The sequence below is a fragment of the Scomber japonicus genome, chromosome 7 (assembly GCF_027409825.1).
Source record: "Scomber japonicus isolate fScoJap1 chromosome 7, fScoJap1.pri, whole genome shotgun sequence".
In the NCBI taxonomy this organism is placed as follows: Eukaryota; Metazoa; Chordata; class Actinopteri; order Scombriformes; family Scombridae; genus Scomber; species Scomber japonicus.
Genome location: NC_070584.1, coordinates 7,831,822 through 7,859,808, shown reverse-complemented (window position 1 = coordinate 7,859,808; position 27,987 = coordinate 7,831,822). Strand labels below are relative to the sequence as shown.

Below are 27,987 nucleotides of genomic sequence, written 5' to 3'. Positions count from 1 at the left end.
TAATCAGTTTCTCCTTATTAACCTTTCTGATTTAGTGTGTTTCACTGAACAGTAAAATCATAGTGCCTTAAACAAAAAGTGCCCTGTCTTCTGAAGTGTTGCATCACTGTGTTGTTACAAGCACAACAAAGTAGCTTTGGCGCATGGTTAATATGACACACCAGCATGACTGCCTTCCAAAAGCCAACAATAAATCACATTTCCTGTCATCGAACACTGTGAAATTAAACAAAGAACCAACAACAAACTCACCACAGAAGCAGAGAAAGGAAATAATGGCTCATCCTTCCAGTAAAGAGGCGTTTGTACTGTAGCTGAGCAGCTGGTTAGATCAACATGGAGCGGGTAGCATGGCGAAAAGCTTTTGCCATGTCACTGGGACTGGCTCCCTGTCGTTCACTCAAGTTATTTTTGGGTCTGACTGTGACGCCGTGCTGAAGTCAGATGCCAAACAACAAGCATGGGACCTGCAGCTGCTGTTACAGGCACACACTTCATGTTTTCTCAACAGGCCTGGAAGGCAGCTAAGGAGATAAATTACGTGGAAAAGCTAAGAAACAGTAACAGTAACAACGAAATAATCAGTGGCAGCCGTACAGGAAACGGCATTACACATTCGCTGTGTTGATTTTGTAATATTGTTAAAACTAGGGCCCTTCCTGTCAGATCATAGATCTTAGGCTGTGTTGGAAAGATTTACTCTGAAGAGGATCATGTAGCTCCAAACATCACTCACTTAGATGTCCCATTAAAACTGCATTGAAAACTTTCTTCTCTCTTTTTCACTTTATTTCTTTAGCCTAACACGTGGTTAAAGTTTTTTCTTGGATGTGTGCATCTACCAAACACTTTTTTGGGGGAAACATTTACTATAAAATGCTTTCTTACCAACAAAAAACTTTTAATTAATCTCAAAACAAAGAAATGTACTCAGGAAAACACACAAGTACTGTCAGCACTCTAGCTGGCTTTTGTAATAGGGCTGGGTATAGTCTGACTTTTTGGATGCTGTTGCCTAACTTGATACCTGAGTTTCAATACCAGTACCAAAATATCTACTAAGCATCTTATATAACTGCATATAAACATGTTATTTTTAAAATTTAACAAAGTCCAAACTTCTGACATGTTTTTTAAATGTTTTAACACCATAAAATACAGTATAAAATTAAGAAAACTTAAATTTAAATCAGGCAATATCTGATCAACAAAATTCTGGCTAAGCACTTAATAGTTTCTACAGACAATTTCAATTCACACTTCACAGAGTATTTAAGTTTAATACCCAGCCCTAATGTCATCAAACTTCAAACCATACAAAAATATCAAAAGCATGACACGAGCAACTACTCAAAATCAAAAATCTCGGCTTCTTTCTCTTTCCAAAAAGCAAAACTGCGGTCGATGTATTTACAAATTTCTTCATTGCTGAAACTGGAAATGTCGGTTCCACCATTGAGCAAGCTCTCATCAGGTGTAGGTGTCTGGATGATGACTTTAGGAACCTGTATGATCCCTGGAAGACTGCGTTTCTCCACCACTGCAGGGCTCTCAGACGCACTCACAGCGTTTCCAAAGAACTTTACTTTAACATCTTCAAAGCCGTCCTTCCACTCGCGGTTCCCGGCCTCGATGTCCTGTATGACGGCCTTGTGGAAGTCCCTGACCAGCTCCCAGGGAAAGCTCCCGACGTGGTCGAACACCTCAAAACACAGCAGGTGCCTCATTTTGCGTTCGTCCACGGGCAGGTCCAGTTCCAGAATGTGAAAGTAGCCCAGCATGAAGAGATCCAGGGTCAGCTTGTCGTACTCCACCGGCATGCCATCCAGGCGAGGTAAGAACTGCTCTGGAGAGTAGAGGGCTTTCTGCCTGTGGAGCCTGTTGATAACACAGCAGCATGGTTATTCAAAATGTATGAACACCTGGCTTTAGATTATTAAAGATTATTTTCATCATCAATTAATCTGTCAAATATTATTCAATTGATCTGAGTCTTAGTCTTTCAGAAAATAGTTAAAATGCCCATCACAATTTCCCAGAGCCTAAAGTGATGTTTTGTAATGACTTGTTTTCTCTAGGTACCCGTCCAAAACCAAAAGATAATCAGACAAGACAAGACAAGATATCAAGACATCAATTAATTATGATAGCAAAGGAAAAAAACAGCAACTCCTTAAGATTTGAAAGGTTAACCACCAAATATTTGACATTTTGCCTGAATAATTGTGAAAATAATGCATTACTGTCTACTAATGGATGGACCTGTATTGTTTTGTAACTTTATAAAGCACTTTAAATTTCTTCAGGATGAGATTGTGCTTTTCAAATAAACTTAAATGACTTGACTTTATAATCAACTGACATTTCAGCATTTCTATAGACAGCATTTCCAACCAAACTTTACTGTTGAACACTGGATGTTTCATAAAAACAGAAAAAAGTTTAGGAACCTTAATTTAAAGCTGCATTAACCACTTTTTGGGCGCTGGGGAGCAGAGTGCATCCAAAACAAGCTAAAAACAGCACATATTATCACTAATGGCAATGTTATTACTGAACTTGCTAGCAAACAGTTATCTATAATCTACATCCAGCACACATGGAGCAACATTAACGTTCATTTGAAGTCAAGTTTGTGCCCACCTAACGAATGTTAATATTCACTCTCTTTCTAACTCTGTTAAAAGCTAGTTAGTGTTCGACTTTTGAGCTTACTGCTAACTTAATCTACTGTCTGTTGCTAAACATGTAGCATACAGATGGCTAATCACAGCTTGTTTGTTGAAAGCAGCTGCATGCTGCAGAAAAAATGGGTTAATGAAAACCATGTGATTGAACCAAAACAGTATTTGCAGCCCTGAAAACCAAAACAATGAGGTTCGAAGAGTTTAAAAAGACCCATAGAGCTGTGGAGAACAAGCTGGGGTTAATTCACACATTTGATTCATATTGATTAGTGGAGCTTTAACATGTTCTTGTCAGCGGGCTGATTGTATTACAAAGAACTTGTGTGATTAAGCAAACCTTTCCTCAAGATTTGTGAGTGCTATTTAAGCTTTGGATAATTTGACAAAAACTCTAATCAAGTTTTGGTGAACATTCATCCTGTAAAACTGGCTGAGCTTGTGTATTGCAGATGGGGTTGAGCAGACTAATAAACACCATAAAGTGTGAGCAAATTCTGCTCTGACAGAGAAGTGACAGTAAGTCATTAAGTCTTTGAACCTTACCGGCGAATCTGTCTAGATGGAACACTGGAGATCATTTTCCTCCAGTTTCCCAGCATCTTGTTGACAGCACTCCTCTGCTTGAAGAAATGTCCCAAAGAACTGTTCATCATCTTTGACTGGGCACTCTCCACACTGCCCCTTCGATCTGACCCAGATTTGCCATCAATCCCCTGGTTGCCTCCGTTCGTCTTCCTCTCTGCTGCATCCTTGCTCTTCAGTGTCACTGTGTAGGCTGACTTCTTCCAGTGGCCTAAGAACAGCACGACTATACGCTCCTTTCTGAGGCTGGTGGTCTCCTGAACATCTACAACGTTTTCATCATAGTCAATGCCTGAGTCACTGTTCTGGTCTGTTTCTGGGGCAGGATTCAAGACTTTCGGCTGTTTCTCTGACTCTGTCGCCTCAAGCTGTGTGGAGGAATCTAACACGACAGCCTCCTCCGGCTCATCTGACAATGTTGAGTTCTGTGTCTCGAAATTATACTTCAGAGTCCTCACAGACACTCCAAACTGATGGATTTCATCCTCTATCCTCTCCCTGCGTCCCCTGGTGGAGTTCTGTCTCTCCGGCGTCTGGGAGAACACGGTGATCAGGTCGGTGTTGGGCATCTTGCAGTAGGGCTGATCCGTCAGGTTGGTCATGAGCAGAGACATGCTCTTCACGATGCCCGAGATGCGTCCGCACCACACAGGTAGAGGAACATGACTCGAGAAGTTTCTGAATTGCGTGTTGACGGTGATGTTCACGATGGGAGCCGGCAGGATGTGCCGCAGCTCTTCGGCTAAACGGGCGAGTTCTAGCTCGTATCCTTCACAGTTCCTCTGCATGGAGACGTTGGCAATCTGCTGCTCCAGATAGATGAGGTCATCCTCAGTCAGCAGCTCACCAGAGGGCCCCAGGATGGCATTGTGGGCTTGGGAGTACCTCCAGCTGACTTTGGCATATTTGTTACCATTTTCCTGTGAGAGAAGAGGCAGATAAACACGCAGCATGTTACACTCGAGGTCTCAAAAAGGTATATATTTCTAATGGCTTCGGGCGTGAGAGAAATAGAATAATAATATGGTACAACTGCAATCCAAACCTCAAAAAACATGACTTGATATGTTGTGTTTTCAGTGATTTGTTACATGCATTTAAAAGTAAATGATGATGGTATTTCCAAGTGTTTTTCATAAGTTTTAGTAATGCATGTTTAGAACACTATCAAAAAAGTCAGACCACAGTTTTTGCTTTGCTCATTGTGGTGGGGTTAGGCTCAATAAGCATTTGTTTAGAAGAGGAATTGATTTACAGCAGGCTGCACAATACATCTCTAAAGAAAAAAGAACATCCATTATTCAACATTCAATATAATTAGTCCCTGAATAAAAGAATGAAGCAAAAATAGGATGTGCTAATGTAGAGCGTCATTTAAAAAAACCTGACCTGCTTAAAAAGGGAAGATGAAATGTCTTTACAAATGAGAATTAAAAGATTTCAGCAGAGTAATGAGTTCATGGCTTTCATCTTCTTTTTTCACCTTTTTGCCTGCAAGTCATTACCTCACTGAGATCGTTTTAAGTTTTTCATCAATTCTTCATTTTCCGTTTGTAACAACTAACCTACACAGTCAAATCTGTCCTAGAGGGCAAAAAACTGTTCTAATTGGACAATTTTAGTACAAAAAAATGGTGATGTAGATTTAGAGTATTTTCTCTGTAATTCACTGATCCAAACTACTATTACACCAAGTTTGTAAGATTTAAATGAATGTATACATTTAATATATTATACATTCATAACCACCGCTGGAAAGACATTACCTTCCTCCTCTGATCTTCCTCATCCAGCAGCCTGGCCTGCAGCTGCCTCACCATGACTTGCCTCTTCCACTCAGCAATTGGACAGCCTCTCTCATCATGTGTGGGCACCAGGTAGTCGATGTCGGCCAGGTTGGCCTCCTCCGTGGGCAGGACCACCATCTTATTCTGCAGAGAACAAAGAAGCTTGACAAACAGGAAAACCTACAAAGGAAGTGTGTTCAGAAGAGGAAAGCTCACTGCGCTTACAGCTTGTCCGGTAAAGACTCCTGATATGCCTGACTGCTTCAGAGATTTAATGGGCTTCATGTCGCCAAGAAGTTTTCTTTCAGCCAGGAGGTTTGTATCAGGCAACATTGTCTTCTCAGGAGAGGCTGTTATCTCACTCCCAGCGGCCTTGGACTGATTAAAACCTTTAATAACTGAAAAACAAATCATTAGCTGTCTCTGTTTTAATGTCGTTTAATGAAAATATATTTGTTTTCATTACACGGTGACTTGCAATGCTTATTGAATGCTTTGCTTTGGAAAAAAGAGTGATTAAATCATATAAACAGAAATGTTTCTCTCACCAGATGTTGCCATTTGAATCTGCTCTATTCGGCTGACAGCTGTTTTCTCAGGCTGGACAGGTGTAGATGAAGCAGAGGGTAAAGGAGGAGCAGGAGGGGACTGAGGGTATCTCGCCTGGGGGTCCTCCTCACTCTCAGGTTGCTAATTCGGAAAAATAAAAGTGTAAATATTTAGTTTAAATATGACGTTATGTTGAAAGGAAGACAATGTGAAACTGTGGACTACCTTTAAACTATCCATGGGTGTTTTACTGCTGCGAGTGTCACTGCATGTGTCACTCAGGCACCCGTAGTAGTCCTCCCTGCTGCGCTGCAACACCACGGCAGGCTTCACCTTCACTTTCTCCTCCACTGGAGAGATCACCCCGATGGGCTTATCTGCACAGGGCTTCTGCAAATATCAAGGTTTACTGCTGTTAAAACCTTTTGAAGACTAAAATATGATGAAACACACCTAAAATCATGAAGCTTCAAATGAGAGGCGGCAAGAGCAGGAGCGATCCAGACGCAAACACCAAACCTTTCCATTTTTAAAACAGGTGTGTTCTTAAAACTCCTCATACAGTTAACAAAATCCAAAAAGGGTCCGAATAGGAAATACTGTAACTATAAACTCCCCATTCAAAACACTGGGAAAAAAAAACCTTTCTCTTCTTCAACATAGAGCATTAAATCACAAGTTCATATCTGCAGTCATTTAGCAGTGATAAACAAGTGGAACTCTGTTTACATCTCCATATCTGTCTTGTCATTACTATCACATCACACCTACAGTACTCTTCTTCTTCTACATTCTCTCTTGTTTGTGTGATAAATCCGACCTTAGCGCAGTGATGTTGGAGTGTGACCTGGGCATGAGGTTTGTATTTTGTTGCATTTTTGTACATTTTCCAACGCCACAGTGAAAAACTATCTCACCGAGGAAGAGAGACCATAAATATTGTTGGATGGGCTCGGAGCCTCTTCTGAACTGCTACGCTGCAGCCTGATGAGACCTCACATTGTACAAAGATTGAAAACATAGAGGATTCTCATGTGAAAACTCAGTGTCCGTCTCACGTGTGTCTAATGTTTTTTGAAAAGAAAAAAGAAACAGAAATCATTAAGAGTTATGTGAATGTGTTTGTAGCTGTGATTACTACGTCTTTACATTTGCAGGCTAAAAACACACAATTGGCATGGCCGGATCTACCATACAGGCAATCTGGGCAAGTGCCCAGGGGCCCCCGAGCAGAAAGGGGCACCTCAATAATTTTTTTGTTGTTGTCTTTTTGACCTATTCTCTTCATGTTGATTTTTACAGTTACTGTCAGAAACCTAGTATGTCCAAAACAAAATATGGAGTTACAAGGTTTCCAAACGACAGCATCCAATTGGAATACATTAAATATAATAAGTTGTTTCAAAGAAAATGAAGTCTCGTGATTTACTTTTTTGTCAACTTGACGGCTGGGTAAGATTGGTTAGCAGGCCACAATGCTGTGAGGGTAGGTTGTATCAATGAGCGTGTGGGAAAAATGAGTAACTAGCAGTAAATGGACAGCACCGGTGATAACCAAAAGCCAAGCAAAAAATACCCTGCAAATACGTAACCTTTTGGAATGAGCTTTAGTGCCAAGGGGCCCCTGGGGGTACGAATCCAGCCTTGACAGTTGGGGTCAAGTCATTTGAGAAAAACTGTGCCGCGACCACAGAGAGGCCACCGTTTCCTCCATAAATATGTATTGTTGTAGTGCAGTCAGTGCCAATAATCTTACATGAGTGGCGATGTATTCCTTGATTTTTTTGTAGGTTTATTTTGGCTTCGGAAAACTGAAGCATGATGTAAAAAGAGTTGAGCAACACAATTGGTACTTTTTTTGATCCGTGTACAGAAAAATAACAGACTTGAGGAAGATTATTTTTCTTTCTATTGCTGTCAAAGATAAAATATGTCTTACATGCCATACGGGACTTTAAGAATTGCAGGTAAGTTTAAAGACAAGTTTTATCACAAGTAGGGTTTAGGGCAAATTTTAGAACACTGTAGAGAGTTATTTCTGTAGGAAACAGAAAAGTAGAATCAGGTCAAGTAATCAGTCAAAAGATTATGTGTTTGTTTGCACGAGGCTGTATATTGGCCAGTGGTAAGATTTAGTAGGATATGCACTGTATTACTTAAAGAAAAATAAGTTTATAGGCTATCAATCATGTCATTTTGGTCATTATCAAATTAACAAGCAAATTAATATATGAATAGCCTACATAATGTGATAAATATCAAAACATGTCAAGACATTTTAATGACTTTTAAAGCCCCGAGACAAGCAGTATGAAAAAAACAAGTGCATTGGATAGTAAGCAACCTTGAATACATTGGCAACATTTCACACCACTCTAGGGAGGATGTCGGATGTATGGAAACATTTAGATTCCCCCTTTAATGAACCTGCATTGTCTTAATGCACTCCATGCAGAATGCATATCAAATTCAGCTCTCCAAGGACATTATTAGTAACCAAAACATCAAAGGCTGCACTAATATGCTGCCGCATGCTGTTGTGCTTTGTGTCCATGAGGTGGTCCTTGCCATTTCCTCTCACGTGGCACTTTGATGTCGAGCAGCACGAAATATGCTGTGACACTGCTCGGGCGGAGGAATAAACTTCCCAGAAGTTGTGCAATCCATAAATAGATAAACGAGGGGGCTGGGAAATGGGTGGTGGTGGTAGTGGTAGTGGGAAGGGGTGGGGGATTCCTTTGTGACCCTTCTCAGTTCAATGTCCTAAAAGTTACAGTGGACTACTCCTTGCGTGTGTGTGTGTGTGTGTGTGTGTGTGCGCGTGTGTGTTTAATTAGACCCAGTGGTCAGAGAGAGAGCATTTGGTTTTCATCAGCACCCCTCACAATTGCCACGCAGATATAGATAGCCTAACCCTGTTTTGGCGTGGATCCATTCTCTCTCTATCAAAGACCACAAAGACCCCGATCATTACAGATTAGGAGCCAAGAGTTAAGAAACAGCTACTCAGCACTGTCTCACAGTCGGACACGCAGTACCAGTAAGCTGTAGTCCCCTGTGGGACGAGCCATGAGAGGGTTGAAGTATTTCAGAACAGCGTGTGTATTTAAGAAACATGTCTCGAAAATTCGGGCCCTCTGGAATCAATCATTAAAACAACCTGCTTCCATGTGAAATATTCACCTTCTTGGTGATAAATTGCAATGTGGAATGTATACAGCGGGTGTACATTATACACAGAACACTGTAGTGTAAATACATGTCCACTCACATGTTAAAATGCTCTCAGGTTTCCTGCACAGAGGTAAATGCTTGTGGGGCTAATAAATGACGGATGCAGTGTTATTGCCAACATTTACAGCTTTTCTGCATCTACTGTAGCCAAACAAGACAAATGACAGGATTTAGTTCAAACTGTAACATCAGAAAACTAGATCTAGCAACAGTGCAAGATTTTTTTTAAAGTGCCATTTGTAAAAAAAACCAAAAAAAACAACAACAATGAAAAATACTGTATATTAACGTCATACTGTGAAGCCAGAGTATTAGTCATGGCTGACCGTAAGAGACTATAACTGATCAGAAAATAGGTGCAAAGCTGCCAAAACATCTTCCAGCAAGTGCCTCTAACTTACAACACTTTCCTTTCATTTGACAAAAATAATTACTCAGTGTGCTCAGTCACTCCCATGTTTAAATGTTTAAATAAAAAAAGGTAATAAAGCTGAAAAGGACTGAAAAAAACAAGCAAATGTGGTCTAAAAAGCACAAATAATAGTGAAAGTGATCAATAAACCAAACTAAAAACCTCACTAACCTTTCTCCCAATGCACACCAGCACGACTTCACCTCACAGTGAGGCTCCGGCACCAGAGGATCAGGCTTGTAGAGCCAGGTATCCGGGGCGATCGCTCAGCGTAGTGGATGTGACACTATCTAAAGATCAACGACCACTCGTTTGACACCATCATCTGCATCTCTGCCAGTGGCCAAGGCCCGCCAGGCAATAAACAATAAACTCTGATCGGAGAATGGTGTTAATAATTAAGGGAAAGGATAGGATGGCTGGCAATGTCACTAATGCAACGGACAAACCAATGGCCATGTTGTTGCACGAAAGGGAGGTATCAACGGAAGAGTTGTCAAAGCAGCTGGAAAAAAGACATTTTATCCCATGCGTGTTCAGGTGATTTTTCCATTTGGGACAATTGAATGAGCAAACTACTTCATCAAGCCTTCTCTCTCTCTCTCTCTCTCTCTCTCTCTCTCTCACTCTCTCACTACCTGAGATGATTAGTAAAATGTGACAGTGGAAAAACAACGTGACACCGTAAGCGTGAATGGAAGACTCAGACTGTTTGTGTGGAAAGCTTTACAACAACAAGCTGTAGACTGTGGAAAAACTTCAGAGCTGGATCGGTTAGTCGATTAAATGATGGATAGAACAATTCATCAGCATCTATTTTGATTATTAATTAATCGTTTAGATCCTTTTTTTAACTCTTACATACTGTTCAAGGTCAAATTTTGCCCATTTATGCATTTGAGAGCAGTAAAACCACTCTAAATACTTTCTTCTTTTAGCCTGAAATTTGATGACTTCTCCTAATTTACCCAAACATGGAATCATTTCAAATATTTGTGTGCAGCACATTTTTGATAAGTTTGCTCCCATTTTTTTACTCAAAACTTCAACAAATACTGTTGCATTCTTCACATTTAATATACCATCATTACATAGTGTGGTTGTAAAAGTTAATTCTCCATACACAAAAAGCATAAAACTTAAAAAGAACCCGTCTCTGAAAGGTTCACTAAGGTCTGATCACATTTATCTGTAACTTATGAGATATTAAGACATGATTTGCTGTGCAGAAATTTGGTATAGTGACCAGGTATGATACTGTGAAAGGTCAGAATATGAATAATGTGTCAGGGTTAAGCAAAAATGCCAAAAATTTAATGGATTCAGGTTCTCCAATTCAAATATTTGCTGTTTTTCTTTGTTTTATATGACAGAAAATTCAACATATTTGGGTTGTTCGGACATAATAAGACATTTGATGACATCGCAGTGGAAATTTTGATGGACATATTTCATGGTTAAGATGTTTCATAAACAAAAAACGATGAGAAAATAATAGGCAAGATTAATCGATAATGAAAATAATGCGTTGCAGCCCTGGCCACATTATTCAGGATTTCATGACTAAGCTACCAATTTCCAAATAAATATCTCATCAAATGTGAAACATGCCAACATCCTGGCTGGAAACGAATGATAACCACAGATTTGAATATCTTGGCGTTACATGCTTTTAGAGCTTAATATGAAAAAGGGTATCACAGTGAATATCAGGTCTGGATTTTTATAGCACTGTGTTATATCTCTCTATCTGTAATAAAGCTGCCAGGTTTTAAGATCCAGACAGTTTCACAGAATTGATATGCCTTTTTTTTTAAATGTCAGATGGCGTGAAGATCAGGAAAATAAGATATTTCAAGTGGCTGTTCATGCAGAAAGCTATTATAGCATGTGTTTTGTTTCTCACTGAAAAAAAAAAAACAGAAGGAAATTTAGACTATGTCCTAAAAAACACAGTGATGAATGGGACTGCAGTGTGTTTCAAGCCGTCCAAGTGTTCTAAAAATACCATTCTCAAACAACAGCATCTTTGGCTGTGAGCGAAGAGTGAAAGCCACAAATGTGTGTGAAGTAAACCTCCCGCCACGCACTGTTTATTTGATTGCAGCTGTTCCTGAGACGCAAGATGAGGAAGAGGAGCGGTCGACGGTGCTTGAACGAGCCTGACCTCGTTGTGAGCGATCCAAACATGCGGGGAGAGAGAGGCCAAATACGAAAGCCCTACCCCCACCACCCCCCACCCCCACGGTCAATGTCCCAATCCATTAAGGTCTCTGCTCGGAAATGAGATTATCTGACTGACACTTTAGAAGCGATGCAACCGGTGATCTACTACGCAGTCGCTTTACAAATGTGAAACACCAGCAGAAATGTAATTAAAGCACGTCTACTTGTGCATCTCAGGTTTTCAACGCATCCCCGTGTGTCCCCTAAATATTATAAGGATTTCAATCTATTAAGTGCTACTTCAGGTGATCTGTCTGATGACCTTTTTTGTTTAAATCAACCCCCTTGTTTGTGTATCCAACTCATACACTGACACCAAACGTGTACAATACACCATTCTGTCTACTCCGAACAGCACGCAGTGTCCAGAAGTGACAATCATAGCACAAAAAGAACAACTCAAAAACATGACACACAATCAAACGTGTGCTTGGAGCCAATGACATTCTGCTCTCCGAGTCCACAGAGGGATAGAGTTGCCAGGTTGCAGGCATCAGAATGGTGAAAACGCTGAAACTTAAGCTTGTGGATCTCATAACGGCTTCAGCCCCTGGGCCTTCCACCTGAGCCGCTGGAGAGGGGTAACTGATAGGCCCTTAGCTGACTGTGGCTCCGACTGAGTTCGACGCCACGGCGGGCCCCTACGCTAATTAGCTCCCCGCTGTTGACGGGTGGATTATTTCTGAAGGGAGAGGATGGTGATGGTGATGGTGATGGTGATGGTAATGGTGATGGTGATGGTGATTGTGGTGGTGGTGGTGGAAGGGGACTCGGCAGCCTCGCCTCACTGACTCCCTATCATCGTCCTCCTCTTCATGTATGATTGCCGCTCTTCTCCTCTGACTTATTAATGGCTTCTATTGGGCGCCAGCTACTGTATGTACATCGCTGTGTGGAGTGAAGTATGGCTGTGGCTGGGCTTTAAGCTGCAACAGGTATGCTGACAGAGTGGTCCCACTGGCTCTTTCAATTAACAGCATTCTGTTTCCTGTTTTAAATCAACTTCACAAGCTCAAGTTTAAGTATCATTATCACCTGTAATCCTCTAAACCTAATTATTATTCTCCCATTTTGATTAAAAAAACAACAAAAATCAAGATTTAAGTGTATTAAAGCAGGTTGAATCATTTGAGTTCAACGCAGGTCAGATCTGACAGCGCTGAACCCTGATTGAAAGAGGCAATACCATCACAAACAAGGTGTTAACACTAAAATATTCATCAACCACATTAAGGAGTGTCGTGCTTTCAGAGCAAAACAAAGAGCTAATCTCAGAGAGTCCTCTGTGGCGAACAGAGAATGGAGATTCTCTCGGCAGCACTCACGGCATCACGGCTTGTAATGCCTTATTAAGCACATCATCCTCCACTTTGCAGGCCTCTTTAAAAATGAGAGCAGGCAGTAATGAAGCTGAGTGAAAGACAACAGGCCTCCGGAGAGAGGGACAGGCTTGACCGGAATGAAATACATGACACAAAATGAGAAAATGATTCACTGGGATTCCAAGATCATCCAGATGTTTGCTGTTGACCGTATTCCCGATTCCTTGCTTTGATTTTCATGCCAAGGTAAACAGCTGGGCAGTACTGACACAGAGGACACAAAGCAGGAAAATGTGCAAAATAAAATATACTGCAAGTGAAACACAGAGAGGGAGAGCTTACATTTTTCTCCATGGCACGCAGATATCTGGCACATTCGTGGTGTCCATTATACTCTGCCAAGTCTGCTGCTGTGAACCCATCAATATCCTGGTCTGAAGGGTTCGCCTGATTGGCCAACAGGATTTTACAGCACTGAGACAAAAAACATGAAAAGATAAGTTGACCATGAAACAAGAAAATGTATAAAATGTTGTTTTATGAATACAGCTTGGTTTGTTTGAACAAAAAAAGATAAAGACAAAATCAAGATTAATAAAAAAAATAAAAAGATGAGACAAAATCAGTGAAAATAGAAGGACAACTAAAGATCAAAGGTGTGTCCAACCTCCAGCTCTCCGTTCTCAGCAGCATCATGAAGTGGGGTCCCTCCCCAGTAATCCCTGATGACCTTTGAACCCATGTGAAGCAGCCTCTCTAAGATGCAATAGTGCCCCCTGCTGGCAGCAAAGTGCAGAGCAGTGGCTCCATCTCTGTCCTGGCAGGGCAGGCTGACATCAGTACATGTTACCTATTTGGAGTTAAAGAAAAAAGATGTCACACTTTATAACACTTTATAATAATTTGACTTAGATTTACGCTCCTCTACTCACCAGCCACATCACCACAGCTTGGTGGCCCATGTGAGCAGCAGCGTGCAGGCAGGTCATGCCATCGTGGGCCCTCAGGTGGACGTCGGCTCCGCATTCCTTCACAAGGTACTCCACCACGTGCAGGTGCCCTTCCTGGCAGGCCAGGTACAGAGGGGTAGCACCAATACCTGTCTGATGGTTCACACACCTGCAACCCAACATACACCAACAACAGATGACGTTAGGTTACCAGTATCAGGCATAGTCGTCAGTATTGGGGCTGATATATAAGCTCATATGTGTGACAGTTAGCAAGGAGCCCTCTAGAACAAACAAGATGTAGATAAAATGGTTTACAGATTGATTTAAACTGCAAAGTATTCCCTACATTTGAGTTGAAATCTGTGTGCATGCCAATCAGTGATAAAGACTTGATAGAAGTATACTAGGACTGGTATAAAAAGAGGACTTCATTTTAGATGGCACTAAGCTGAATAGTAATTGTGAACTTCACTTCACTAGTTGTTTCTAGACACATGGTGGCACAGCTATGAAATCATACTCAGCAACAAAACTTCAACCACTTAAACAATAATACATGTAACACACTAGTAGTAGTAATACCATTTTTTTAAGTACAGATCTCATTTCAAATTTAATTGAAAAGAGAGTAAAGATCAAAATAACAAATGGTACAAATAGAAAATACTGTAATGTACTGTGCCTCTTTCTTCTCTTTCTCTCTTCTCCACCCATACTGGTCAAGGCAGATGGGCGCCCACCTAGAGCTTGGTTCTACTTGAGATTTCTTCCTGTTGAAGGAGAGTTTTTCCTTGCCACTGTTGCCAAGTGCTTGCTCATGAGGTAATGTAGGGTCACATTAAATTAAATTAAGAGTACGGTTTATGTGAAAACCTTGAGATAACTTTTGTTGTGATTTGGTGCTATATAAATAAAGATTGATTGATTGTAATGGAAGTTTGAAAGTTTTATAAAAGCAAAAGCAACAGTGTTTTAATCAGTGGATCTCAGTCATTGGGGTCAAAACAATGCATGACTCATTTTTACAAAATCTTTAAGATGAAATTCAGACAGTAAAGTTCCTCATACTGACACATGAATGCAGCAGCAGGTAAAAGTTGTTAAGGAAAGTGGTGTCAGTGGTTTGAAACTGACATTATTGTTAGAGTATTTTAAACCATGACAGGACTCAATCGACTTTTGGAGCATGGATATGGTCTCTTGGCCAGGCTATGTATTTCAGATTTTGTATTTGATGGTACTTCATGATATAGATTGACATAGCAGCGCTAGTATTATGGATCTTTAAAGTCTATTTTAAAAGAAAAATCAGTATAAAAAAATTTGATTGGCATCTCACTGTTTGTTTCTTATCTGAAGAAGCCTATAGCTATAAGCCTGCAGGGATGTACATTAACATACACATTGTACTCCAACAACATGAGATCGACAGCGTCTGGGCATGTATTATTCACAAGTTACTGATGGTCACATGTGATGACTGACCCCGCCAAGCGTCATGCAAATTACAGTCATACATCCCTGTAACAAGGAGATGAAGCAGGAAGAGCAACACATCTGATCCTTAAGAAGTGTCACTGTCTCAAGTTTAGGAGATGGAGGAGAGATGGGGTTCAGGGCGAGATTAATATTTCATGTGTTCACCTTCCCTTCTGGATGAATGTAGCCTAATGTCATAAATCAAATTGTTTAATTACAAGCTAAATTAAATAATGCACCTGTATATGTGTGTGTGTGTGTGTGTGTGTGTGTGTGTGTGTGTGTGTGTGTGTGTGTGTGTGACCACTTGGTAATATCAAAGTATTATATGCAAATAATTTGATTTGATATAAAATCAAATAATTATTGATTGGGTGTAATACATTATTGGATCATTTATTGACAGGTGTTTGCTGGTTAAATATATGGCTCTAACAAAATGGTCTTGTCATCAGAGAACCAGGATAGCTGTTTCCCTATTTCCACTCTTAATTCTGAGCTAAGCTAACTGTCCCCGAGCACTATTTTTAATGCAGATTGTTTGGACACACCTTACCATTCACTTCAATGAGAAAGTGTGTCCAAACTTTTGACTGGTAATGTAAGAGAGTGCTATCAATCTTCTCATCCAACTCTCGACAAGAAGGTGAATATACATTCCAAAAACTATTCCTTTGAATTGGTCTGGATACAATTATGTTTACATGCCTACAACATACTGTTTCTATTGGGGATAGATACACTTATTGTGATGGTTAATAAGATGTTATCTAAGTGGTTTTTCATACATTTCATAGTGATATACCAAATAACCTGGGCCAAGGGGTTATTATATGTTGAATACCACTCACCCAGGTGCCTGCTGGATGAGCAGCTTTAAACAGGTGAGGTCCCCATTGGATGCAGCGTAGTGAGCAGCTACAGCTCTGCAGTTCGTCTCCACCTCTGCAGCTCCACCTACAGAGAGCAGCCACCTAATGACCTCGACGCAACCAAACCGGGCTGCGAGGTGGAGCGCTGTGGCACCAGCAGCATCCCGATCCTGGAAAATTGGATATATACAAATTGTACTTCACTGCATTGTTAAGACTCAACATATCAAACATGTGCATTTCCTTTCTGAATTTACAGTAGAAATTCTTATGAGGACCACCAGTTAAGACATTTGGTGGTCTCCTTTAAGAATCAGTAAGAAACAATGAGATATTAGATGTGTTCTTTATTTTTAAGCATTATCCTGCAGATTAAAAACAGCAGAGATATAGGTGGACTTAACTAATAGCTAAGTTCAGCAGGAGGGCCCCCTCAAGCATCTGGACATAATTACACTTGCTACATAATACTAATGGATTCCCAGTAAGTCAACACCATATGATGTAATGAGCTGGTAATACATCTGAAAAGGTAGTGTACAGTACCTTTTTACAACTGCAGTGATGTAACCGCACTCTGGGATCAGTTAGATGACCATCTAAAGCCAAACGCCTGAATTTAGGCTCACACACAGCTGAGAGGGTAGAAACTACCAGGAAAGCCGGACATGTGGCATCTCTCCAAGGCATTTGAGCTCTCTGGGTAAGTTTCTCTCTCTCTCTCTCTCTCTCTCTGCAGTGGATAAACTTACCTCAATGTTGCAGCCTCCTTGATCCACCAGCCATTGCAACTCCCGGATATGTCCAGTAGCTGCAGCATCATGAGCTGGAGTGGCTCTGTTAGAGGCCCGAGCATCAGCTGCCAGACCCAGCTCGCCCACCAGGAACTGCAGGCACTCCAGGCGACCACACCTCGCCGCATGGTGCACCGGGCCGGCACCTTGAGCATCAGTGATGTCAGGTGACAGGTAACCAGAAAATGCAAGCTTCTTCAGTGTTGCGAGATCCCCCGCCCGAACCGCCTGGATGGCCCGATGAAGCACCATCACCATGCCCCGGCCCCTATGAGTATGTTATGGCACACAGAGCAAGCTCCCCGGAGCTCTCTGGATCCCAGTGGGTTATCATCTCTTCTTTTTTCCTCTCTCACGCACAAACTCCCATACAAGAACCATAACTCATGCACTCATTGCCTCCTCCTGAGCCAGGAAAGCGACACCCGAGCAGCAGCCAGCTGGCCAGCATGGTTGTTAGGGAGAGAGGAGGGGAGGTTCGGAGCCAGTGAGATAGAAAGGTAATGAAAGACGGGTGGAGGCGCAGCACTAGCGGCCTCCTGCTCTCCTTTGTGAGGCGGTGACCATATGCTGGCACACGCACCCACGCTTCACTGGAGATGGGGGAGCCGAGGCGGCACGGAAACTTAAGTAATGGGAGAAGTCGGCGCCAAGGCACGGTGGATTACAATGAGCGTTATTTTTTACAACTATTTTAAAAATTCATCTCATTGGGGTCGACTAACGGGTGATGAACTCGCGAGGTTAAACTCTGTGTGAGAAATCTCATGGTTGATTATTTTAAGTGAAAAAAAAATCATTAAAGTTGTATGTAAATATTTTATTTCAATAACACTCCAGAAGAGTCAATTAGCCGATTAGCTACTCACATGACATGATGGAAGCTGAGTATATTCATCTCATCCATAACATTATCCCCTGAGTGACTTCCAGTTCCCTTTTATTAATTAATTTAACTTAATTTAATATTAAATATTTCATCAATTTTACATGATCAGTTCATGTAAGAATAAACACAGATGATGCATTCCTGATTCTGTACATCCTGATTTGACCTGATGGATAACTGTGGTTTAAGCACATGAAGGCTGTCAGTCCGTTTTCTCCAGCAGTCGCACGGTGTCCCTCAGATCCTCCACAGCTGCATCCACATCTGCTTTGGATGTCCCCCTGCCCACACTCAACCTTAAGGCATTGGCTGCCACCTCTGTGGGGACCCCGCAGTTCAGAAGGATGTGGGAGGGCCTGTCGGAAAAGACACAGCATAGCGCGGGGTAGTTATGTAACTGTGGCCATGGGGTATGAACAAAGACGTAACAGGTGAAAGGGGCACTCTTTTACCTGTTTCCACTATCTGAGTGGCAGGCGGCTCCAACGCTGGCCAACAGCCGATTACAGTTGGACAATACCCTCCAGCCTAAAGCGGGAGAGAGAGATTAATCATTCAGAGCCTTTGTAGTTTACAAATAGCCCCATGCAGGTCGTGAACTGCCTCTGAGAAACATTAGTGTGGGGTTAGAGGACACCATTTGGAGTGGCAGGCCCTAATGCACAAAGGGCAGGGATGCAGGAGTCATGAGATCACCTTGTAATGTTGGGCCCAGAATGGACACGTTACATGTGTTGGGAAGGTTATCAGAGCCGGGGTAACGGCTGTTGAAGTGGATCCTGTCTTTAAAAACAGCCTGAAAAAGAAAAACACAGTGATGAGTGATGTACTGAATGTGTGAGCCTGTCCTCCCAAGAAAAAATGTTGTAATTGTCGTAAATTCGAGCGCCATAAACGACTAATAGTTACGTTTCAGTGACAGATGCCATCTAGTGGCCATAGTAATTATAACCAGGAGAAGTAATGCAGCTCAGATGGCGTATATATATGATGACTTGAGGCAGGTTGGATGTATGGGCTAGATAGTTGGATGGAAAAAAATGGATTTAGTTACATGAGAGCACTGTTCTCTTCCTGCGTCCAACCGTGAGTCAGGACGTTTTTTAAAAAACTGCAATGACAACAACCGTTGCCCAACTTTTCAAATCAACATTTTAGGGGCAAACCATGGTCTTTTTCTAGCTTTAACCAAGTGTTGTATATAGATAGCTGGCTCCTGAGTCGAATCGAATCGAAATTATATTGTGACAGACTGTGATATCACCAAAAATCTAATCGTTGTCCATTGAAGCAATATAATATCATATCGTGATGAAATTTGTGATTTACATCCCTACTAACCAGACCTTAACCACAGTGCTGTCACATCATAATTCATCATTAGTTTGTAACAGTGATTTCCAACAGTTTTGGAAGGTGGCATATTACCCTCCAATGGGTCGTTCAACAGTACAGGTACCATCAACCTATGTGGTTGTTTAATGAGGACTTTTTATAATGTATGGGAAACAAGTATCAGGAGAATCTTTAAGTCAAAGAATAAAAAACACAATCACTTAATTACATAGTAAACTAATACCATCACCATTTGCAACTATCAAAATCACGGTCTAATTAGAATCGAACTTACCTGCAGTCGTTCTTCCAAGTACAGTCTGATACTTCGCATATGACTCTCATAATGTAACAGATTGGTGGTCACCAGTTCTGCAGCCTAACAGACACATAACACATCAATAACTGTAACAGCAGCATACTGCAGACATGTTGGTTATCTAAATAAAGAAGAAATATCAATTTCAGTTTTCTTTAAACGCATTTGGGAAGACTAAAAAGTGGTTACTCATTACCACATCTGGTTATTGATGAGAAAGAAAAATGGTCGATAAGCAATGTTCTTTCATAATTCCAAAAATACAATGTACAGTATCAGTTCTGTCTTCAGGTCTGTATAGATGACTGAACCAGTATGTGAAAACCTACAAAGATTTTCTGCTATTTCCACCCACATGATCACATACCATCATTTATCAAACATTGTGTGCTTCACATAGATTTTTTTAATCTTTAAGAGTGTGAAGGGGACATTGAAATGAGTGAAATTGGATTTTCTATATTGACTCTAAAAAATCAGTATGTCATTTTAAAGGTTAAATTAAGGAAACATACCTTTCCCAGACCAGCGATCATTGGCGTGTTTTCAGTGCTGCAACAGTCAGAAAGACATCAATTAGACTCATATATATATAGATCTGCAGCTCTCTGATATTGGTGACTATTTTGTGCATACTTGATATTTCATTGATGACGTTGTAGATCATTACCCTGGCCTGAAGTTCCTCTCCTGCCCTCCACCAAACAGCATGGGATACAATGGCGTTTTCGTTCCAGGGCTGTTCACGTACAAAGCGCCGATCCTAGGGGCATAAAACTAAAAACACAACAAAAGCTTTCAATAACATCTCCGCTCTGAAGCTAAATCAAAATGTTTTATACGGCGGATTCCTGACCTTGTGTCCTACTATGGTAAGGTAATCCACTCCAAGCTCACAGGCATCTACTCGGATTTTCCCCAGAGCCTGGGCAGCATCAGTGTGGAGCAGGATCCTGAGCCGATGATGCTGCTTGTTGAGACACTTTATTCTCTGGCAAATCTCTTGGACTGGCTGACAGGAGGAATATGTTTCAGTACACAGTGACCATAGACAGAGCTACTTTTATAAAAATCTACTATTTTCGTAAACTTAGAATTGCAGTTAAAGATCCACATTTGATATGAAATACAAGGAGGTGTTAAGAGATTGCTGGAGCAGGTTAACCCAAAGTGAAGAACTTGTCAGGAGACCAGGATGTGTTACACAAGAACATTTATTGAAGCTCGGCCCGGGAGAACAGAGTGAAACACTGTGCAATGCCCCTCAATTCTGCTGTCTACTTCTGGAAAACACTGTTCAAACCTTTCACCAACCTTTACTACCTCCAAATAAGGTTATTCTTCACACATCTTTACCTCTACTGGCAGTTAAATTATATACAAGACACCTTGCTGACTAACTTTAACTGAAGTCACATAGTCTGTATACATCTCCACCTGACTTTGGCTACCTTAGGACACAGCCAGCCTTCGAGACAGCTGCTTACCCCAGTTAACCTCAGGAGACAGAAATGGAGCGCTCAGAGAGACAGGTCATGACCCACTGCTCCCAGGATAGAAAATGACCAGAGAATGACCCGGGGAATACTAATATTTCCCCCACAGGAGGGATCTATCAGCTACTGTTGTGTAACTACGAGGAAGTGATGACAGCATAGAAATGGGCCTACCTTTATCTTTTGGCTAGATGAAAACATAGTACTGTTATGAATATGGACTTCTAGGTTTTCTGAGCTTCGGTTTCTTACCATGATGACTCCTGTCTCATTGTTGGCCAGCATGATGGAGATGAGACAAGTGTTGGGACGCACAGCTGCGATGATATCTTCCACCTCCACACGGGCTGTCACCTTAGACACAGGCACATAAGTCACATCTGTAACGAAAACATAGTCGGTCATTGAGATAACAATCAAGTCAGGAAAGAGAGAAAATGTAAGGAAGCTATTTCTGTTAGTTGTTATTAAATAAAGATATAATTCGTTTAGTGGTATTAATCTGAATAAAGCTAACCAGGACTTTCTCCTACCTGCCTTGCCGTCCCTCTGTAGGTGCTCAGCTGCTAGTTTGACGGAGTCGTGTTCCACATTAGAGGTGATGATGTGAGGAAGGCCGTTGCTTCCATTCTGGCGGCCGTCATCTTGCTCTGCAGCTCTGCAGTTCCTCCTGAAGTGCTCTACAGCAGTGTGGAGCACCAGGTTATTAGCCTGAAAGAGGGTAAGCCTGCTGTGAAACCCTGACGCAGCCGCTGTAGTATTATTATTTTCAGATATTAGACTTATCAAACACAGCAGAGTGGTGAGATTAACGCTGTTACCTCTGTTCCACCTGAGGAGAAAATGATGTCCTCTGCTTTACCTCCAACCATTCTTGCCACATTCTCTCTGGACTGAGTAATGATAGTCTTGGCTTTGACACCTAGAAACATGTGATGTATAAAAAGGCATGTCAGGATGCTGAGATGCAACATTATTATGTGGCCATTCTGTTGAAAAGGTAAAAGGGCCATGAAAAAACAAAAAAACTTGTAGTAGTTAAATAAGTGAATAACATTAACATTAGGATGTATTCTTTACCTGCTATGTAGTTGCTGCTTGGGTTTCCCCAGGCATCCTGCAGGGCTTCAGTAATCGCCTGAATTACTTCTGGCTCCAGAGGCGTAGTAGCATTATAGTCCATGTAGATTCTGTATTACATAAAGTGCATTAAAGAGAATGTATTATGTTAAGCCTATATGTTAACACACACACTAAATCACAGCTTCCTTTACTTTACTTATGATGTTTCAACCAACTACAGGTCTTCCTCTACTGAGAGGGACCGGGGCTTTTTCTGTCCAGGCCCCTCAGTTGTGGAACTTGCTGCCTGAGTATCAAACAGAATCGGTTTTATCTTTTAAATCACTTTTCAATTTATCCCTATTTTTTTTATTAAATGTATCCTTTAAAAAAATGTTTTAGTTGTTTTTAAGTCTTTATTTTATCTCGATTCCATGGTTTTGTCCATTGTTGGTTTTACTGTTTTGTGATATGATGTTTTATAATCTTGATGTTTTACTTAATTTTATGGAAAGCACTTTGTACCATTGTTTTGAAAAGTGCTATATAAATAAAGTTATTATCCTTCAGGCAAATACTAAGGATATGAGACATATGTACAGTCAAATGACCAGTGACATCACAATAATCTAATCACGTTTGCATGTGTATAAAGAATACATGTTAATATGAGAGATCAGATATTATGCACAATTTCAATCCATTAATATTAAATAAAACAATCACCTAACTAATTGAATTATTCTTTGTATCCAGCACCTGTCTCAATGAGGTTTTCTGTATGTGCACACAACTACAGTATTTCATAATACATTAACGAATTTAAATGGCAGTGAATACCTGACTAACACCATGTTACCAACCTGGTTAAAAACTTCTTACCTGTCCAGATCCATGTCTGAATGATGGAGGGTGTGTCCAGTGAAGGTGTGACCCTTTATCAAGGCGACATCATCATACTGATTTGCCATAACTCACCTAAGAAAAACAAGAATCTTAGTTTTGTGTATCAATAGTTGAACAGCAGAATAAACTGTGTAGCTGAAGGTAAAATCATGATGAAGCAATTCCACTGTCAGCTGTCTACGCCATATTTATGACAATTCACAGCTTCTGATTCAGTGTTGAAGGTCCCATATTTTACACTTTTTCACTGTTTTATTCAGAGCCTTGATATCCATAAGAAGATATTTTTTGTGAATTTCAATAAAGTTTTACGTCTCCTCTCTTAAGCTTCTCTCTGGAGCTCTAATAAGACCAGGCTGCTTTGTGTCTCTTCTGATTGGCAGACTGTTGTCTGAATGATGCACACAGGCCAACCACAGTTAAGGGATTGTAGCCTTCTACAGCAACTATAGGTAAAACTCACCAGTAAATTGTGATGGCCACTGCTGAGGATAATATTATCTAACCTCTGTGTAATGACCAATTTGCGTCTTAACATGTATCTACTGCACAACGTTTCCTCCACTACTGCCACTGCTCCCCTCTGTGTATGCGTGTGTGTGAGTGTAATGGCTGAACCCCACCCTCGGTAAAACACAGAGAGTAGAGCAGAGAAAAGAAACCAGCTTGACCATAAATGACACAGTAGAGATTCTCACACTGAGTTGAAATGGAACAAGCGAACATAAATTAGTTAACAAAAAAACTTAAATAAACATATGTTGTTCCCCTTGGGGGGGGGGGGGGGGGGGGATGTGCTGCCCCTCCAAGTGAATGGTAGAGAAAATGCTGAGCTCACAGTTGTGACATCACAGCTTTACAGAGTCCAAACTGTTTAAAGGCACAGTTACTGATTGCAGGTTGTGTGCGTTTCTCTGTAGACTGAGCTTGTTAATAGTTTCACAGTATTTATACAGCATGTAGACCTGCTTTATAATCACAGCAATGGAAATCTCCCATGTACTATACCATACTATAATAGGGAACCTGACATAGATAATGATATTTAGCAATTCTGTTTTTTCACCACTTACAATTATGAAAGAGTGTTTAAACCCACTATCAGATTATGGAACCTTTATTATGCTCATATTAAAACACAAAAAGGCCGATTTCACCTATATTTCTCCATCCAGACCACATTAGACCAGGTCCAGATCAAAATGCATTATACTTAAGACTCAAGAGGCTCATTAAAAATACAGCTTTAGATTTATGAAAGCTTTATTCTATTTGTTAAGAATGAAAAATCCACAATGAAAACCCAGTAGTTATTGTTTTATGTGTTTTCACAAATATATACACTGAAAACACCAAGAAACAGCTGCTAAATTTCTGTGTTTATGTTTCGAATTAGACAGCATCGTGTAATTGTCGTCATTAATAGCGTAAATAGTATTACTAAATAGCATAGATAGTATTAATTAATAGCGTAAATGATGCGGACTGAGTATCTCGTTACACTCACTCGAAGCAATTAGCTTTGACGTGATCAATAGTGTCCAGTCTCTAATATCCACGCTGTCAGCAGCTATCAGATAGCTTCCTGGTACTAAACATGCTTACACAGTTTATCCAGAAACAAAAGGAAACTTAAAACTGTCTCTCAACTGTAAAACTGAGACCAACCTGTGACCAAATAGTCTCTCATAGATACAACTGTCTCCGCACTTGACGTTAGTGACGGAGTTTCATATTCAGTCAGCAGCTGTGTAATATTAACTTTAGCTGGAGCTAGCTACTACTGTACTATAACGCTGACAAAATCACATTTCGCTAAAATGTATCCGCTTATAGCTTTAATTATGAGTCAAATAAGTTCCCTTTAATATGAGACGACACAGTGAATTTCTTTGGCGTTGTGTCTGACCTTGTGAAGTGATGCGAAGATATCCTGAGTGTGTCAATCATCTGCTAGCTAGCGCTGCTCTACTGGGTTGCCACGTCTGAATAAGGAAACACGCAATTAAAGGTTTCAAAAACGGCCCAAAACAATACAGGGAGAACAGTAGTCGTGTGTTCTTTTGATACAGAGTGTTATTAGACCTCTGTTCATATATAGTAATTTATATAACGTTATATGAGCAGAGGCCGTTCAGTATTTACAACGCCCTGCATGAAAACGCTAAATATTAAGTATAAACTGTTACCGACCTGGTTTGAAGAGCCACGAAAGTTATGATTTATGTCAGGCCAGAGTCTGAAAGATTGTTTGAATTAAGCTTGGGTAGAGATAAACATTTAGAAGACTTACAGTAAGGTAGAAATATATTGTTTAAACAGTACCAAAATTACCTTGATATGCCGACATGGCAACCCTAAATCCTGCTGTCATGGCAACAAGCAGGAAGCTGCAATACAAACATTTATATTTCAACTTTTTTGAGTATTATGTGACTTTTCAGTAAGTTTCACTACAATAAAACATAGTTATACTTTATTTCAACTATATAGCTCATTTCAATATATATATATGTATGTATGTATGTATGTATGTATGTATGTATATATATATATATATATATACACATATATATATATATATATATATATACACACATATATATATATATATATATATATAAAATGTGTGAGTCAAATTAATGTATTTAGTTATGATACAGACACAGAAACTGTATTCTATAAAGAAGACAAGTCCATTACTTTGTGTTGCATAATTTCCATGTTTATTTCATATATGACAATGTGTTTAGTGTACACAAACATTTGACGCTAAACTCCAACACTCAGAGACACTGACTGAACTACTGCCCATTTAAGATTTTGTAAATGGGTGCAACTTTATGATACACTGTTCACAGCAATCATGTTTATATACAATGCAAAATAATCGGAAGAAAAAAAGAAACATACTGGTGGAATTTGATAAGTGCGAAGAAGAAAAAAAAAAGATTAGATGTGGAAGCACAAAAATGTAAATGATGTTCATTCAAAGCGGAGGGATTAGAAAAAGTTGATTTTGTGAAGGCTGTCACAGGATGATTGTGAAGGTGTAGATGTTGAAATAAGAGTGAAAGTGTGACAGTAAGGTAACCTACAGCATTACTCTGTACAAGATGCAATGCTCAACGGGGCCATAATGACTTAACCCCTCCTTCACACATCAGTAGACATATTTATTACAGATATGTCCTTCGACCTCCATATGGTTCCCTGATAATAACCTTACCTACAATCAATAAGGAACCAGACTTGACCAGAATACAAGTTAACATAAACACTCCAGAAGAATAAGTATTTTCAAATATCATTGTACATTCAGTGTGAGACTTTTGTGACCAACAAAACTTTGGTTGGCTCATGTGATGCACATTTAAAAGGCCCAATGAAAACGAGAGGAATAACCTCAACATAGAGATCAGACTGGAGCATTCGAGGGCTCACATGTGGTGTTTTTTTTTTTTAATGGTCGGGTTTTAAAGGAAATGAGACAGAAATGAGTGAAGTGCTTGAGACAGTGTAAGATGCAATACGACGGGGTATTCCCTCAACGGTGATGCTATAGCTGGATAAAATACAACTGCAGTCTGCCACAAAAAAAGTCTGTGATTGACTTTTGATCATAACATTGATCAGCTTCTTGTTACACGACAAACAAAAGATAAGAACAGTTTGATTAATCACAACTACTGTCAGTTGCACATATATGTAAGGGTGTAATATGTTTAGACTAGATCGCTTTAACAGATGTCCACAACACAGAATACTTTCCAATCTCAGGAAATATGTAGGCTTTGAGTAGTAGAAGATTTAGTCTGGATTACATGAGCAGCAAAGACATATTGAACTGCTGACACAAGTCAATCCCACATTCAAGATTGTGATTTAGATACAGAGAAAGAATAATACCTTTGCAATCTTATGCAACACTTACTTTGAGATGTTATTCTCGTATTGAAGTCACTGAGTGTGCTCTCTAGGCTGGCTGACCTGAGGCATGCTCACCAGTGCAACTTCAACTTGATTCAGTTTCATTGTCACTTTAAATGTGAAAAAAATGCAGCTGAAGAGATAAAAAAGGCAGCTTGCACTTTGACTTAGTCAACAGCATTGATTTTTTTTTTTTACCATTCAAAGCATGATTAACAAATACAGACATACGCTTGCTGACATGTTAATCCTGAAATATGTTAAAAGTAGTATTTTTTGTATGAGTAAACAGGTATACTCTGTGTTATGGAAAGTCCATACAATATGACAAATAACTGCCATATTAGAGATGTAAGAAGTATAAATGAAACCCTTTTTTTGTCTGAATATGTAACTGATGATGATGAAAAGCAGAAAAAATGATATGATATGATATGATCAGCAGACATTTCCAGAACAGTATTATAGCAGCATGAAGGATGTAGTTTCAAAGCAACTGGTGCAGAGGCATACTGTACAGTATGATTGAAAAGAGAGGCACTACATTTAATCAATATACATATCATTCAGAAAACCAGTTTCTAATTCTGTACTGTGAGGAACAGTTTATACTTTTGATCATTTTACAAGGTAGCTTTGTGCAGCTGAGGATGGATAGACCACCATGATATTTAACTAACTAACATTTTGCCAGCTGTGTGTGAGTCGGGTCAAAGTTGGGTCAGGTGTGTGACTATCCTAATATTACAGGGGGATAGTATTATTCAAGTAGTCTTCAGCATAAAGAAACCGGCCAATGTTTACCATTGAGTTATTCAATTATTTAAATAGCATTAATTGCACGGGGGACGAGGTCGTATTATTAAAACATTTAAGGAACTCATATTAAAAAGTGCAGTGTGCAGAAATTGCACTGTACTACTACTTTAGAAATATAAATGTCTTTGTAAATAAATACATGCAGAAATAAATAATAAAAGCTGTTAAATATCTAAATATATCACATTTTAAAACAAATAAAAATTCAGGTAGAGAATGAGATTAAGATCGGGAGGATTAATGCGATGGCGTTTGCTTAACTTAGCGTGTGAATGTAGATACCCTCAGTGCTCCTACGAGTAGCGAAGACACGGACAGATTTATCAAAATGCCA

The 27,987-nt window shown here is 40.1% G+C and overlaps 2 protein-coding genes across 7 annotated transcripts; both read right to left on the bottom strand.

Annotated features, from left to right (window-relative positions):
- Positions 1-209: 209 nt before the first annotated feature.
- On the bottom strand, positions 210-17,149 carry espnla (espin like a). The gene is made up of 11 exons (XM_053322648.1): positions 16,856-17,149; positions 16,083-16,273; positions 13,732-13,918; positions 13,467-13,649; positions 13,142-13,273; positions 5,831-5,995; positions 5,605-5,746; positions 5,282-5,454; positions 5,036-5,200; positions 3,231-4,189; positions 210-1,878 (listed from the first exon to the last, which is right to left on the bottom strand). Exons 1-11 carry the CDS (start codon positions 17,147-17,149, stop codon positions 1,347-1,349), a joined length of 3,123 nt encoding a protein of 1,040 aa, XP_053178623.1. The 3' UTR covers positions 210-1,346.
- A 418-nt stretch (positions 17,150-17,567) lies between these two features.
- On the bottom strand, positions 17,568-26,938 carry scly (selenocysteine lyase). Of its 6 annotated transcripts, XM_053322560.1 has the most exons (16): positions 26,839-26,901; positions 25,239-25,294; positions 25,098-25,143; positions 24,814-24,889; positions 22,881-22,976; positions 22,017-22,126; positions 21,758-21,858; positions 21,470-21,647; positions 21,189-21,316; positions 20,297-20,452; positions 20,111-20,217; positions 19,956-19,992; positions 19,417-19,500; positions 18,483-18,582; positions 18,239-18,314; positions 17,569-18,142 (listed from the first exon to the last, which is right to left on the bottom strand). In XM_053322560.1, exons 5-16 carry the CDS (start codon positions 22,967-22,969, stop codon positions 17,989-17,991), a joined length of 1,320 nt encoding a protein of 439 aa, XP_053178535.1. In that variant the 5' UTR covers positions 22,970-22,976; positions 24,814-24,889; positions 25,098-25,143; positions 25,239-25,294; positions 26,839-26,901; the 3' UTR covers positions 17,569-17,988. The 6 variants fall into 6 exon arrangements, with proteins under 6 accessions (XP_053178539.1, XP_053178535.1, XP_053178536.1 ...); XM_053322564.1 differs by lacking the exon at positions 24,814-24,889 and having other exon boundaries at positions 17,568-18,142; XM_053322561.1 differs by lacking the exons at positions 25,098-25,143; positions 25,239-25,294 and having other exon boundaries at positions 26,839-26,917.
- Positions 26,939-27,987: the final 1,049 nt, after the last annotated feature.

Coding starts and splice junctions, on each gene's coding strand:
- espnla (XM_053322648.1), bottom strand. CDS start 17,149: ATGGTGCTTCATCGGGCCATCCAGGCGGTTCGGGCGGGGGATCTCGCA. Junction 5,996..13,141: donor TGCGTGCCATGGAGAAAAAT/GTAAGCTCTCCC, acceptor TGATATTTGCAG/AAGCCCTGTGCAGATAAGCC. Junction 5,201..5,281: donor GAGTCTTTACCGGACAAGCT/GTAAGCGCAGTG, acceptor TGTTCTCTGCAG/AATAAGATGGTGGTCCTGCC.
- scly (XM_053322559.1), bottom strand. CDS start 22,969: ATGGCAAATCAGTATGATGATGTCGCCTTGATAAAGGGTCACACCTTC. Junction 20,218..20,296: donor TTACCATAGTAGGACACAAG/GTCAGGAATCCG, acceptor TTGTGTTTTTAG/TTTTATGCCCCTAGGATCGG. Junction 18,315..18,482: donor TCTGGGCCCAACATTACAAG/GTGATCTCATGA, acceptor CTCCCGCTTTAG/GCTGGAGGGTATTGTCCAAC.